Source organism: Neltuma alba, unplaced genomic scaffold (genome assembly GCF_004799145.2).
Source record: "Neltuma alba isolate B1F8T4 unplaced genomic scaffold, ASM479914v2 tig00013159_pilon, whole genome shotgun sequence".
In the NCBI taxonomy this organism is placed as follows: Eukaryota; Viridiplantae; Streptophyta; class Magnoliopsida; order Fabales; family Fabaceae; genus Neltuma; species Neltuma alba.
In genome coordinates, this window is record NW_021637470.1 from 8,210 (window position 1) to 22,130 (window position 13,921).

At 37.0% G+C, this 13,921-nt stretch overlaps 3 protein-coding genes across 6 annotated transcripts; 2 read left to right on the forward strand and 1 right to left on the reverse strand.

Annotated features, from left to right (window-relative positions):
* The first annotated feature begins 424 nt into the window (after positions 1-424).
* On the forward strand, positions 425-3,725 carry LOC114734924 (triose phosphate/phosphate translocator, non-green plastid, chloroplastic-like). Its single transcript, XM_028922570.1, has 9 exons — positions 425-874; positions 1,344-1,466; positions 1,558-1,710; positions 1,934-2,019; positions 2,147-2,231; positions 2,382-2,501; positions 2,688-2,756; positions 3,209-3,338; positions 3,436-3,725. The coding sequence occupies exons 1-9, from the start codon at positions 497-499 to the stop codon at positions 3,510-3,512; spliced, it is 1,221 nt and encodes a 406-aa protein (XP_028778403.1). The 5' UTR covers positions 425-496; the 3' UTR covers positions 3,513-3,725.
* A 1,305-nt stretch (positions 3,726-5,030) lies between these two features.
* On the forward strand, positions 5,031-6,979 carry LOC114734926 (transcription factor MYB98-like). The gene is made up of 3 exons (XM_028922572.1): positions 5,031-5,791; positions 5,961-6,087; positions 6,398-6,979. The coding sequence occupies exons 1-3, from the start codon at positions 5,031-5,033 to the stop codon at positions 6,977-6,979; spliced, it is 1,470 nt and encodes a 489-aa protein (XP_028778405.1).
* A 1,155-nt stretch (positions 6,980-8,134) lies between these two features.
* Positions 8,135-13,921, reverse strand: LOC114734921 (probable boron transporter 2). Of its 4 annotated transcripts, none has more exons than XR_003739224.1 (14): positions 13,818-13,921; positions 13,578-13,660; positions 13,297-13,489; positions 13,059-13,197; positions 12,636-12,807; positions 12,252-12,418; positions 11,948-12,121; positions 11,733-11,828; positions 11,395-11,532; positions 10,998-11,317; positions 10,387-10,657; positions 9,920-10,268; positions 9,180-9,262; positions 8,135-8,526 (listed from the first exon to the last, which is right to left on the reverse strand). XR_003739224.1 is itself a non-coding variant. In XM_028922565.1 (12 exons), exons 1-12 carry the CDS (start codon positions 13,919-13,921, stop codon positions 9,951-9,953), a joined length of 2,175 nt encoding a protein of 724 aa, XP_028778398.1. In that variant the 3' UTR covers positions 9,755-9,950. The 4 variants fall into 4 exon arrangements, 1 of the variants encoding a protein (XP_028778398.1); XR_003739222.1 differs by having other exon boundaries at positions 9,180-9,270; XR_003739223.1 differs by lacking the exon at positions 8,135-8,526 and adding an exon at positions 8,532-8,577 and having other exon boundaries at positions 9,180-9,270.

A 13,921-nucleotide genomic window follows, 5' to 3' on the forward strand; every position in this document is an offset into this window, starting at 1 on the left:
TAATAATTGTAGTTCCAGCCAATATAGTTGATTAGTAAGGATATTTTATAAAAGAAAATACATATTTATTACAAATAACTAACTTAACTTTTTTTCTTAACCTTATCAAATTAGTCAATTAGGTCTTATAATTAAGACAGGAGGTAGTATCGAATTAAGAAATCGTATATATTTTTTATGGTGATATTATAAACTTAACAATTAAAGGTGTTACACAAACACTAGGGTGAGCAGCATTTTCCTTGACTTATAAATATCCATGAATAGTATGATTTTGTTTTATTAAAAGATTTAATTATTTATCATCAAATTTCATTTGGTTTTTGCATCTTAGTTTGTTTCGTATCAACAGGCCTCACCTACTGCGTCACCAACCCTGTTTCATGAACGGACGGAGGCTTCGAGGGCTGCTTCTTTCTCTTTGAAAAAGGAAGATCCTTTTGCTCGCCCCAACCTTTCTCCCTCATTTTCTGAGTCAGATCTTCCAAGTTCCAACATGCAGAGCTCAGCCTTCACTCTTTCTCCTTCTCTTCCTCTTCTCAAGTCCCGCTCTCGCAATCCTTGTCGCTTCGATCCCATACGCCTCTCTGCTTCTTCCTCTTCCAAACCCAATGTCGCTTGCTCCTCCACTTCTTCCACGCGCCGATCCTGGTCCCTTGCTTCTTCTTCATCCCCTTTTGCTTTCAGGCCCTGGACATCTTTCACCACACTTTCTTCCTCCGATCCTGATGCATCTCCTTTTGAGGCCCGGGCTGCTTCCGTGCCTGAGAGCAGCAGTGAGGCATCCAGTAGTATGGCCAACACGTTGGTGCTCGGATCCTTATTTGGTTTCTGGTACCTCTTCAATATCTACTTCAATATCTACAACAAGCAGGTAATCAATTGTACATGTATCTCTTATTTCTTTTTCTTTTTCTTTTTTACGTGTTATCGATTCGGGATCTGTGTGGAAATGTTATGGTTGAATTCTGCCTTTCTTCGGGGTGTACTCGTCGCCTTTGGCACGAAATGGTGGAACTTTATACAATTGTAAGGCATATTCAATGTAAACGTTGGTTCAAAGTCTCACATTCCAACGTGGCTGGAAAATCTTGCGTAGTATTGTGCATTATTATTCGAACAGAACGGAAGTGAGTGACCGGCGAGTTTTCAGCTGAAGGCGGATGAATGCGATATATAATCTAATCTCTAGAGGCTTCTTCAGGATATTCATAACCTGCGAATTGCAATCCTTAGTGAGCGAATCATCACACAAATGAATTCTGCTTGTTTAAAACATATATTTGTCTACGAATAGTCTAATTCTGTTTATAACCTTGCACTATTCTTCACCTTGTTCACAGGTCTTGAAGGCGTTCCATTTCCCAGTCACCATCACTGCACTTCAATTTGCTGTTGGGACTATCCTTGTATTATTTATGTGGGGTTTCAATCTGTATAAAAGGCCTAAAATCAGTGGTGCCCAGGTATTTGGACCTGTGCAGAGTTAGCTATTCGGTTTCTGATGTTTGCACAATTTGTTCATTGTATTATTGACTGCAAGTGTTTTCTTGGCAGCTTGCGGCAATACTTCCACTGGCTTTTGTACATACCTTAGGGAACCTTTTCACAAATATGAGTCTTGGAAAGGTAGCCGTATCTTTCACTCACACAATCAAAGCAATGGAGCCCTTCTTTTCAGTGATCCTTTCTGCTATGTTCCTTGGAGAGGTGAGAATGCTATATATTTTTGCACCCTGTCTAATACAATAATCTGAGCCTGATGTCTTAACATAACTAAAATTTTGATGGTAAGCAAAATATTGTCATATTTTTCTCCTTCATGTATTTTGTTAATTAATTTGTTCAATAGCTTTATCGTTTTGAATTGGAGCTCATTGTGGATGGATTTTTTTTTCCCCTCATCTCAATCCACCATGCCTGTTTCTTACAGTTCCCTACACTTTGGGTAGTTTCTTCCCTAGTGCCCATTGTTGGTGGAGTGGCACTTGCATCAGTTACTGAGGCCTCCTTCAACTGGTAAAACGACCTCCGCCTTTAACCTTTTAGGGAAAAATAAGAGCACATGTAGCCTGATTTGAATAGAAGATATTTGGTCATTTAAATTCTAATAATTTGTTCCCCTTTTCTGTGGCATTTTTTTAAGGGCTGGATTTTGGAGTGCAATGGCATCCAATTTGACAAATCAGTCTCGCAATGTTCTCAGCAAAAAAGTCATGGTTAAGAAAGATGTAAGCTGATTTGTCAATTCTGAGAGTTTTTGGTCTGTTTCATCATTCAAAATATTCTTTTTGCATTATAGTAGTACTTTTGACAGTTTTTTCTGTTCTTACTATATTGCCTGAACAAACAGAAAATGACATGCATCTTGTTCTTCTCAGGATTCTATGGACAATATAACCCTCTTCTCAATAATAACCGTTATGTCCTTCTTCATGTTAGCCCCAGTGGCTGTATTCATGGAGGGTGTTAAACTCACCCCTGCATATCTGCAATCTGCGGTGAGTGATTATTGTGGAATTGCTATTATGATAGTTGCAGGTTACGTTATTATTTTTTAAAATAAAAGAGGAAAAGGCAAAATAGAAATCAAGTTCACAAGCTGTTATGATAGTCGCAAGTTTCAACCAAATGACACCTTTTGGTGACCAGAGTGCTAATTGGTAATCACATCATCTTTATGACAGGGGTTGAATGTAAGACAAATATACATCAGATCACTTATTGCTGCACTGTGTTTCCATGCATATCAGCAGGTGAGTTTTCCTCTAATATGTATAATTGTTTCATCTTGCAACGTTTAGGTTTAAACATTTATTTTTTTTGGGTTTTCTACTTTTCTAAAATAATAGAATAAGTCCTTGGGCATCCTCTCTGGTTCACTGAAATCTCTGTCTACATAGTTAAGATACATTTAAGAGACAGTATGAGAACCATGCTGTCAAATCTCACTGGGGTAACTTACACCACCCCCCCCCCCACGGGGGCCCCGCGGGGGGGACAAAAAATGGCAACTTTGCAGTCGATATTTTACACTAGGTGATGGTCAATGGAGAGAAGGGGAAGCTACTCTATAGTGTAATATAAGGGAAGAGAAAGCAAAGCTATGCATAGACAATTCTACTCGTTATTACTAACAAAAGCCCTCTGGGTTCTCATCCATTATAGGTTGTGTTATTTGATGATCCTCTGTAAATGTGTCATGCAGGTTTCTTACATGATATTACAAAGGGTGTCACCTGTTACCCACTCTGTGGGTAATTGTGTGAAGCGGGTTGTGGTCATTGTGAGCTCTGTCATCTTCTTCCAAACACCTGTTTCACCCATTAACGCTTTTGGTAAAGTTGCTTCATTTTGGTTCCCATGGAAACATGTAAAACTCATTTTGAGGTTTGCTTGAACATTGACCTCACACCCCTATTCTTATTCTTACAGGGACTGGCATAGCGCTTGCTGGCGTTTTCCTCTATTCAAGGGTGAAGCGAATTAAGCCAAAGGCCAAGACAGCGTAATAATTTTCTGTAGTATAGTTTTGCTAGTTGCGTATGAATTGTATTGTTTTTGTAGAACAGGCTGGGAAATTGAGGGTCTTCATTATTTTCCGCTCTTCTTTCTTTATTTAGCTATTTGTGATTTTTATTGTTTGTGGTGTAGCACCAAATGGTTCTGCTCCAACAAAACTTGAGTTTTGTTTTTTGGGTTTTTCGAGGAATCACAATTTCTTATGGGCCAAATGTATAATGTCCATCTGGCTACGCTTAGGCCGTTGGACTCTGTAGGAAACGAGCATGGGTCATAAACTGGGTAATAGACTCATCTTTTGGATCTTTTGCAATTTTTTTTTTTTTAACGATGATGATGCATTGGTCTTTTTTATTTATGGTGGACGCAACGTAATTTCCCCAAAGCTTAATAGGAGCTGCCCCAGAAAAAAAAAACAGAAAAAAGGTATTGATGGTGTGAGTAATCGGTTGGTTTCAATTTTAGATTAAAAATAAAAATATGGCATTTCCTAACAATCAACAGAATGAATATATTCGGTAAAAAAACAAAATAATTATAAACAGCAACCAAGAATTTTAGTTGCCAATGCCTTTATCCAGAGCCAAGTTGTTCCTGAGAATGCAACTTGTGGTCCTTCAATATCTGTGGGCATCGGTGCCATTGAATCAAAATATAACAATTCCAAAATATCATTGCATCAATAATACCAATCTAATATCTTCATATTATATACTTATATTTGAAGATAGGACGCCAATAATTAAAATTCTACTCTTATTTCATTCATCACGTAATCCATTAATTTCTACGAGTCCCTTCTTTCAAGTCTTCTTCATCCTATAACTTCGTATGCATTACGAATTTTAATACAATAATGAGACGTGAGTTATTTATTTATTTGTTTGGTTTTGAACAAGATATGAGATTTTTTTAAGAAAATAATTCGACTTATTTAGTTCACATTAGGGAACTTTATTCTTGATTTAAACACTTTATGTTACCCAAAGAAGAACCTTTACAATTGTCTTTATTACAGTATTTAATGAAACCAATTGAAAATTGTTAATTCTAGTCAGTTTATTTCACTCAAACTTTTCAGTTATTTTAGATATTACTGCCCTTTTCTGGTAAAAAAAAATACTGCCCTTTGATGCTCAAAATAGTCCCTTCTTCCAAACCATTCAAGCTCAATCATCAACCTCACACGAAAACCAACATCAGCCACATTGATTTGTTTCCGGTTCACCAGTTTACAAGCCTGTTCAAACTTTGACCATCACTACTTAAACCCAATAACTTCACCAACTTGTCCATGAAGTCGCACGTACTGTATATAATTTACTCATATATAAACGAATGTTTGACTATAATAATGGTGAAAACATAACGGCAAAGATATTATACTTGTACTTTATTAACCTTAATGACGCTTACCAACGTAGTCATCAAATTAAAATGTAAACAATATCAATAATGATATAATGCTGGATTAGGGCATCATTTTTTTCGCTCTGTTGTTTCAAAATATGAAGCAATTTAGGCCATTGGATGCATCAAAACCAATTAATTGCGATGCAATTAATGCATTCTCATCCTCTCCTATTAAGGAAGATGGACTTGAAACGCTGAAGCTGGCTCTTACCCTCAATATTTCTGTTACTGTTTCTGCCATGGATCTTCACACGAATCTCAGAGATAGCTCTTACACCTTATCACAGCCAATGCATCTTCAAGAAACTTACTTGAGGCCTAATATGACGAAATTAGATGAATCTCCTTTTGGGGTTCCTAATTCATCACAGGGTTTCTTGCAAGATTTTAATTACCACGTTGATCATCAGCACCATCATCATAATCAGTTTCACCTTAATGAGTCTTCTTCATCCAACCCAGCTTTTGGAGGGATCCATACTTTGAGTTTTGATTCTTTTGATAACTTTGATGTTTATGAGTGCAAGCCTATTGTTGAGATCAATAATAATGGGCATGCTCAGGTTTTGGATGATTTCCAATATGGAGCTAATTGTAGCTTGAACGTCCCTCAGAGAAATGAAGCCAACATGAACCAAACCTATGTGCCTTTCAATAATTCCCAGGAAATCATAAGGCCTGTGAATTTTGTTGTGCCAGATGAACTCTCATGCATATCCCCTTCGGTGAATTATTACAGAAAAGTTGGCTTCAATAAGAAAAGTAATAGGGTATCATCATCTCTAAGAAGGACTAGTCACAGACTTCGCAAGAAATCCAACGCTGTAAAGGGCCAATGGACCATAGAAGAAGATAGGTACATATATATACACTTAGTATTTATCTGTCATTAAGCAAGCTAGCAAGCTGTTCTTTTGTTAATTATTTGTCCCCTTACAATAAGTTACATGATATCTTTGTCCAAGTTTTGATTCTGCAAAAATATATATATATATATATATATATATATATATGGGTGAAAACAGGTTGCTGATTCAATTGGTGGAACAATATGGAGTGAGAAAGTGGTCTCATATTGCTCAGATGTTGCCAGGAAGAATAGGCAAACAGTGCAGAGAGAGATGGCATAATCATCTAAGACCTGACATAAAGGTTTTATATTTAACACATTAATGTGTTTAGTAATTCTGATATATATTTTTCCTTGCTCAGATCTATAAAAGGCTTAGACCCTATTATAAGAAAATTAAATCAAATCACTTACAAAGAAAGTCAACACAACCAACGTAACTTTTCTTTTCTAATTAATTAATTTGTATGGAACTGATCACAACCCGATTTCTCTCTTTAACTGCAAAGTTTATGTGATCAAATTCCTTCTTCTGATACACTAATTCATTCACAGTTAACGTATTGTATATCTGTTAAGTATATGCGGAATTCATGATAATACGATTTGCAGAAGGAGACATGGACAGAAGAAGAAGACAAGATACTGATAGAAGCTCATGGAGAGATAGGAAACAAATGGGCAGAGATAGCCAAGAGATTGCCTGGAAGAACAGAAAACTCCATAAAGAACCATTGGAATGCGACAAAGAGAAGGCAATACTCCAAGAGAAAATGTCGCTCAAAGCACCCAAGACCCTCTCTTCTACAAGAATATATCAAAAGCTTGAACTTAGACCAAAACCCACCATTAGACTATCGCAAAAGATCATCGTCATCATTTTTATCCGCTGCTGCTAATACTAACACTGCCACAATCATAAACCAATCTGAAGCATCTCAGTCTCAGTTAATAATACGTGCTTCCCATGAGGATCCAATATTGGTGCCGAATAATTATGGGTTTAAGGAGGCCCAAGAGTTTTGCTTTGACCAGAGCTTGCTTCGAGAAGGAGGTGATGGTGAAGAAGATGATGATTTGGGTGATGACAAGTTTGAAGAAAAAATGGCAGAAATGGTAGAGTTTGAAGAGAAGAAGGAGCTGGATTTGGTGGAGATGATGTCTCAGGTCAATCAAGCTATTATTGATATGTAACGTAAACGTTTCGTTGACCTACACGTAGTAACTTTGCATTATATTCTAACTCCACATACACTGTCCGTTTAATAACACTGTTCCTCCCCCCCCCCCCTTTCGAAACTTTAGCTCACTGTTTGGTTTAGTATTTGTGTTTCTTATCATTGCTGGAGAAAATTTAGATGGAGGCAGAGGAATAATGGGTTCTCATTTATCGTTCGACATATACACACATACGAGTAAATTATATGTACAAGTTATGTTGAACTTTGATGAAAAATCATATATTTCTTAAATATTTATTAATTTATTAATATATTAAACCTACTTGCGATCTATTTTAAAAGTTACAATGGCTGTTTTATTTTTCCTTTCGGCATTTTGTTTGATGACGGTATATTTACATACGGTTCCTATGTTTTTGGCTAAACATAAGGTCCCTATTTATTATGCACAAATGTCAGCTTAAAATAAAAGGAAAATACATGTAATTTCAAACAAAACAAATTGGGATACTAAGAAAAATGTTTTTTCCTTTGTAGAATAAAAAAAAACAATGCTTTTTACTCTAAATAAAAAAAAAAGGAATCTAAATGTATACCAGAAAGTGTTAACATTTTTATTACTTTTTAATAATTAAATTATGAGAAAAATATAAAATGTTTAACTACAAATAGCCCGTTAAGAAAGTCTATCAAAGTTCAGAGTTACTTTGCCGTTTTTATTGGAAACGTTAGATTCCTAATTGATTTTGTCAAACAAGTATTTATAGCTATAAAAATTGCAATAAGCGGCAATATATTGGACAAATAACTTTACAATTTACCAATATCGAGGCATGTCGCATTTCACATGCTCAACTCTTCGGCTTCCCCAAGGTTAAGGAACAACCCCGGGTATAGCTTTTTTTTTTTTTTTTGTTCAACTAAGGCATAGGTATCTTTTTGTTGGAGGTAATCCTATTTAAGGCATCGTCGGGCACTAAATGTAAGCACTTCTCTCAACGGGGATTCGAACCTTGGTTCACCACGTTATGAGAGACTAGGCCCTTCCATTAGATCCAACTCTTGTTGGTACCCAGGTATAGCTTTTAATGTTCTTCTGTTTTTCAAAAACAAATAGCTGGTCTGTTGGCCTTAATTTGAGCCCCCAAGAAAAATAGACAGCAGCAAATACTACGAGGAAAAATCTTTAAAATAATAAATTGTCTTCCTATCTTTGGAAGTTCCAGTATTCTCTCCCTTCTATTTTCCCCTCCATTCAGACCAAGTTTTCAGATAAACGTGGAAGAAAACTTGATCCAAAGTTGAGATCATTTGAGGAATGTCCTTCTATGAAAGAAAATTAAAGATAAGAGTTACTGGTTACATGAATGCTTTCAAATCTCAATCTCAATATAACACGTTGAAGACACAGCATGGTGTCGTATCTGCAGGTAGATATGTGAATGACATCACTAGAATTTGATGGAGCATATGCAGAGACAGTGGGAAGAGAGTGTGCATTCCACTAACTTGTGTTTCTTATCCATCTTTCTATATGGGTCCTCTCTTCAATCTTCACTCCTATACAATGTTTGCCAGTTTCCATAATGCACAAAATATGGTCACCATGCTCTGTCAGATAGCATTCATTATGCTATTTACACATTTTAAAGAGTTTAGTTATGATTATTAGTTTATTACACATAATTAAACAACTACGTTTCTGTTTTGTTCTGAAAGAAAAGTAAAAGAGGCTTCAATTCATTGGTAAATTGTGGTCCCAATAGTTCTAGTGTTTTGGTCTTTTACCAAAAGGGAAAAAAGCATCAAATTCAGAGTGCTTATGGATACTACAAGGTAAATATCAGATTATCAGTGACTGATGTCACCTCTGGCCACTAAGGCAAGGCGTGCCAATAAAGTCATTATTTAAAGAACAAGATTTACCTAAATTCTGTTAAATGTCTTCTATCAGGTTTTTCAGTACAAAAATCTCCAGAATTATTTTTTAAAAGATCCTCAATCATGTGATATTGACTGATTAAGATATTTACTTTAGTTTCATCCATTATAACAGATAATTAACTTGATGCCAAATATCTAAAATTCGTACAAAATTTTGTCGGTATTGAAAAGTAGGAGATGCAAGTCTGTCTTCTCCGTTCGGAAGGACTATTTACCAGCTTTGAAAGGACTGCTTAGTGACTTAGTGCTTATCAGGTAAGAGGGCTCACCTTGAGATAGCATTAGAGGACACGGAGGATTACTTCACTTTCAAACTTATACTTAGGTTCGTCAAGATCTTAACGTCCTCATCCTGAACAGCTAAAGCAAAAGCACAGTGAAAAGCAGATGTTATACATGATGGCTTTGAACACCTTCATTGCCACCAACTAGAAATCACTCCCTTCTAAGCAGCTTTACTACATACGTACAGACAATTCAATGTGTGTCGTGAAAAGCCATTTCAAAGTTACCCCATTTTCATTTTTAAAGCAATCAGTCAGACTGTCAGAGTAAAGGGGGATAGGTGATGGAATTCATGCACTAAAAGATACTATCATCATCTATGTTTTCCACGAAAATAATGAAAGTAAAAGGGAAAAAAGTTTATCGCTTGAAGTTCTGTCAAGGTCTTTCGCATATTTGACTTTATGATCCATCGAAAAGTAAATTTGGCACTAAACATTTATAGGTGAGTTCCTTTCGCCAGACACATAAAGCAAATAAACTCTTTGTTTCTGTATCCCCTTCTTGCATAGCAAGGAACATCAAAATTCAACCAACACAGATAGATTTAAATATCACGTTTCCATGAACATGACAATACCCTGCCCATTTTACATTAATAAGGAACAATGCAGTCAAACAACAAACTACAGTAAAACTTCACAAAGGAAGAGAAGATATAGACACGTAGAAGATTGCCTTTCATTACAGGTATGAAGCAAATGACCTCTAGCGCACCACCTACAACTATTCTCTTCAGTCTTAAAGATACCACTTTAGCTCGAAGATGAACCTTTAGGATCTTGTCTAGGAATCGATGACCCTGGACTAGGAGTTTGCCTTAGCATGATCTCTTTTTTGGCTGATACTAGGCTGCTTTCCCCTCTCAATTCAGTTACTCGAGGGCTGTGCACCCTTCGCACTAGCTGTGGACTATTAGCAGGTCTTATATCACCAAATGAAGTTGGCGTCGAACTACTTGTTTTTGGGCTGTGGATGCCACGAATCTCCCCACGGCTCCTTGTAATAATTTCATCAAGAATTTCCCCGCCACTAATGTTAACAGTTGTTGCTTGAGTTTGACAACTTGGATCCTGTCAGACATCAAAACATCAACCTAAAAGCTTTGACAGACACATGATACAATACTAAGTTGTCTAATGTCATTCTATAATGGTCAGTGAAATTATAGTATAAACACGATCTACTTACTTCAAATGCCATGTTGAAAGCAACAGCAGGGGATTCCTCGTAGGCTGCAGCATCCAACTCTTGAAGATGTACTCCTTTAAAAAACTTAGGAAGGACATATTGGCGTGCTGGGACAAGAAGCATGATTAACAACGGGAAAAGGACCCCGGCAATTGGTATCCAAGTTATACCAAAGCACGCAAGCAAGTAAGCCGTTTGTAACAAGGTAAACATGGCAACTGTTTTGAAGGGCACAGTCTCAAGAAAAGTTGCGTGCATTTTCTCCAGCACCCTAGTAAAACAAGTGGAAAATAAGAATCATTATCACCTCTGCCTTCTTTAGTAGGAAATGGTCGTATGAAATGCAAACGTAGATACAAATATTCATGGGTGTGTGTGTGTGTGTGTGTTTGCATGGATCTATGATCTCTTCTCCCTGCATGCACTATTTTCATCAGCTATCACCACAAATATTGATAAAGAAACAAGAGATAAAGATGCATGTTCATTATGCACCAAAACTAGGAGGTTGATGTGGGAGGGAGTTTTTGTGACGCTACATAAGTTCACAAGTCCTAGAAAGTCTGGATCAGTAGCTATGAAAAAAAAACCAATTTTGAGTATGTACATACTTGTATCTTCGATTTGGAGCAGTTAACAGAAACAATACTCTCTCCCAAAACTGATTTCCCGGCAGACTCTCTATAGCCATGAAAGCGAAGTAGCCCCATAGGACTGAAGTTGGTATCTTCTTCAGAACAGGCATAGCAGCAACACAACCACCAACCATCAATGCCTGCAGCAGATTGCTGAGGCGCTGTTCTTTAACTTCAACAGGCAAAAGATCATCAATATCCTTTTCCACATCAAACACAATCTCATCAACAGGGGCATCGACGTATCCTTGACTAGAAGCAAGTTGGATGGTGGACTCCTTCAGCTCTTTCAACCTCTGCTTGGAAAGAAAACCAATGGTTGAGAGAATATCACAAGCTTAAAATCAACACGAATTAATACAACCGCATTTACCAGTGCAGGTGGCATTTGATGGACCAGTGGAGTGTGCATTTCATCATATGCTGCTTGCATATTCTCGTACAACTGGCTGAGGTTCATATTTTTCTGCATACTTTGTCGTGCAGTTGATCTAAGCTTTCTCCTCAGAAGCTATTTCCAACAAAAAATAAAATAAATAAAATAAAATCAGTCTGGGATATACATCTAGTTCAGCCATAAGTAAAGAGTAGCAAAGCGGATGATAGACTTTACAATGAAGCAAGTGAAACAATGACAAGTGAATCAGATCCCTTTTGTTATAGAATGAAGACAGTTGGCAACAGTTAGGATGAATAAGAAGATGATATTACCTGATGTTTTAGAGTGGCCAAGCTTTTTGTATGCATTGGAGATTGTGGAATGACCCCATTGGAAGGAGGGATTCCAATAAGCCCACACAACAGAGTCTGGCAAGAAATATGAAAGAGTCCAGTTTAAAACCATTTTGTCACATGTAACATAAAGGACATTCATTGCTGTCAACTGGAATTGCAATAAAATTTATTATCTAAATTAAATGACCAACCAAAAAGCCCAAAAGAAGAAGGTCATAATGATAGGAAGAAGGTTTTCTTAGATTGAACTCCTTCTGCTGTGCAAGTTGTGATGCAACACTGTGATCAAAGTAGTAAAGTACAGCAATCATAGTTGCTGGTATAAATGCTCCAATAATATACACAGCAGGAACATCCAACATTTCCTGCAGAACAGAGCAAACAAGAGCACCCAGCGAAACTTTTGAGAGGAACAACTAGAATGTGGTTTTTCATGTAGTTAAAACATTGACTGCACTCAAAGAGAAATATGTACACTTAAAGCTTCAGAATCACCTTGATAACTGTCCAATTTGAGTATGCACCAGGAGACCATGGGTTTGGACTGAAGAGTCGCCTGGGGATTCCCTTTGGGACCTCATTGACTGGTATGTAAGATACAGCGGTCCATACTAGCACCAATAGTGGAACTCCATAATCAGCTATAAATCCCCTAAGCCAACCTATACGACCACATTGAAAAAGATGGGAAAGTTAAAAATAATAAATTATTATGCTGCAGAAACAAACTGACAAAATGCATAGAGTAAGCAGACCACAGAATCACTTCCACAGGACATGAATGTGGTTAAGTTTTAGTCATGTCAAACTTATGGCCTATCTTGTTAAGTATAAAAGTTCCTTTCGAGCTTGTTAAATAAGAACAAGTATAAATTATACCTGTCCCATAGCGCCAAGATCTAGCTTTACGACTTTGCAGTGCTGTAAAAATAAGGCCAAATGACAAAACCAAAGCAAACATCCCATTGCCAAACAGCCAAGATGGTTCGAGTGCAATTGAACTGGTACTTTCTCTCCGGTTCTTGGGTACCCCAAACTCTTCCACAACTCCCTTTAAGATGGACATTATAAAAATTAGAAACTCTTCCTTGTTTGGTGTTTCATTTGAATAAAAACTAGAAACTAGCTCCCATCAAAAACCATGTCAATTGCTTGAGGATACAGGTTACTGTTTGTGAGTGGAATATCAAACTCAGACTACTCAACAACAGTTTTTTCGTTGATGTTCTCTATAAGAATTACAGCAACTGTTGTTTCATTAAGAATCTACCACTTGATATGGATGAGCACAAAAATTCTCACCCTTATGGCCTGCTGCATAAAGAGCATTGCAATTAGCAGACCAAATAATTCCCCAGCAATGCGTGTGAACCTGTTGATTATGGAGCATGCACCAAGAACGGCCAACAAAAAGAGCAACAAGGCTGTCCAAGCACACACCCTAATCAACGAATCAAAGAGAGTTACATCAGTTCCCTGTTAATTTCATTTAAATTATACATAATAACCATCAGATAACCACAATAAAGCTCAAAAATACCATCCAGTCCAGGGAAGGAAGAGTTTATGACCCAAATCCTTTCGATCCTTAGCAAAATTATACATAAAGGTATACATTAAAACCGTCGGCTCAGCCACACCAAGAATGAGGAGAGGTTGCCCTCCAAGGATTGAATGGATAACACCACAGAGTGCTGTTGATGCAAGAGTCTGCACTGCAGTCAGAGTTCCATCTGTAGAATATAACCCAATAAAGCATTTTTAGATAATGACCATCAATATACCAACAGGGCATTGTCATTCTGAAGATTGACCTTATACCTGTATTTCTATCCAGTTGCTCTCCAAAAGAAATAACTGGAATTGCTGAAGCAAAAAATATGTATGTGGTCGGGGCAAGAATCCTGTTTGACACGATATGAATTAAGAACCTCAACAAAACTTTTCCGTTGGTGATTCATAAGCAAATATGAATTTGTATCTTTGGAAAAAATCAGAGTATGCAAAAATATATTATGTACTTGGAAATCACAATTATGCAGAATAAGGAAAATCACAAACCTGATACCAGCTCGGAAACCACTTGTCCAATCTTCTTTGTAACATTCAATTCTTGCTTTGAGGTCATTCTTGATCCCTTCGAAGGGAACAAATGTTTCTTCCAT

Excerpts from the sequence above, each read along its gene's own strand:
- LOC114734924 (XM_028922570.1), top strand. The coding sequence starts at position 497 with ATGCAGAGCTCAGCCTTCACTCTTTCTCCTTCTCTTCCTCTTCTCAAG. Across the intron at positions 875-1,343 it reads TCAATATCTACAACAAGCAG|GTCTTGAAGGCGTTCCATTT; the intron begins GTAATCAATTGT and ends CCTTGTTCACAG. Across the intron at positions 2,020-2,146 it reads ACTGAGGCCTCCTTCAACTG|GGCTGGATTTTGGAGTGCAA; the intron begins GTAAAACGACCT and ends CATTTTTTTAAG.
- LOC114734926 (XM_028922572.1), top strand. The coding sequence starts at position 5,031 with ATGAAGCAATTTAGGCCATTGGATGCATCAAAACCAATTAATTGCGAT. Across the intron at positions 5,792-5,960 it reads TGGACCATAGAAGAAGATAG|GTTGCTGATTCAATTGGTGG; the intron begins GTACATATATAT and ends GGGTGAAAACAG. Across the intron at positions 6,088-6,397 it reads ATCTAAGACCTGACATAAAG|AAGGAGACATGGACAGAAGA; the intron begins GTTTTATATTTA and ends TACGATTTGCAG.
- LOC114734921 (XM_028922565.1), bottom strand. The coding sequence starts at position 13,921 with ATGGAAGAAACATTTGTTCCCTTCGAAGGGATCAAGAATGACCTCAAA. Across the intron at positions 12,808-13,058 it reads TTATGCAGCAGGCCATAAGG|GGAGTTGTGGAAGAGTTTGG; the intron begins GTGAGAATTTTT and ends TCCATCTTAAAG. Across the intron at positions 12,122-12,251 it reads CAAATTGGACAGTTATCAAG|GAAATGTTGGATGTTCCTGC; the intron begins GTGATTCTGAAG and ends TCTGTTCTGCAG.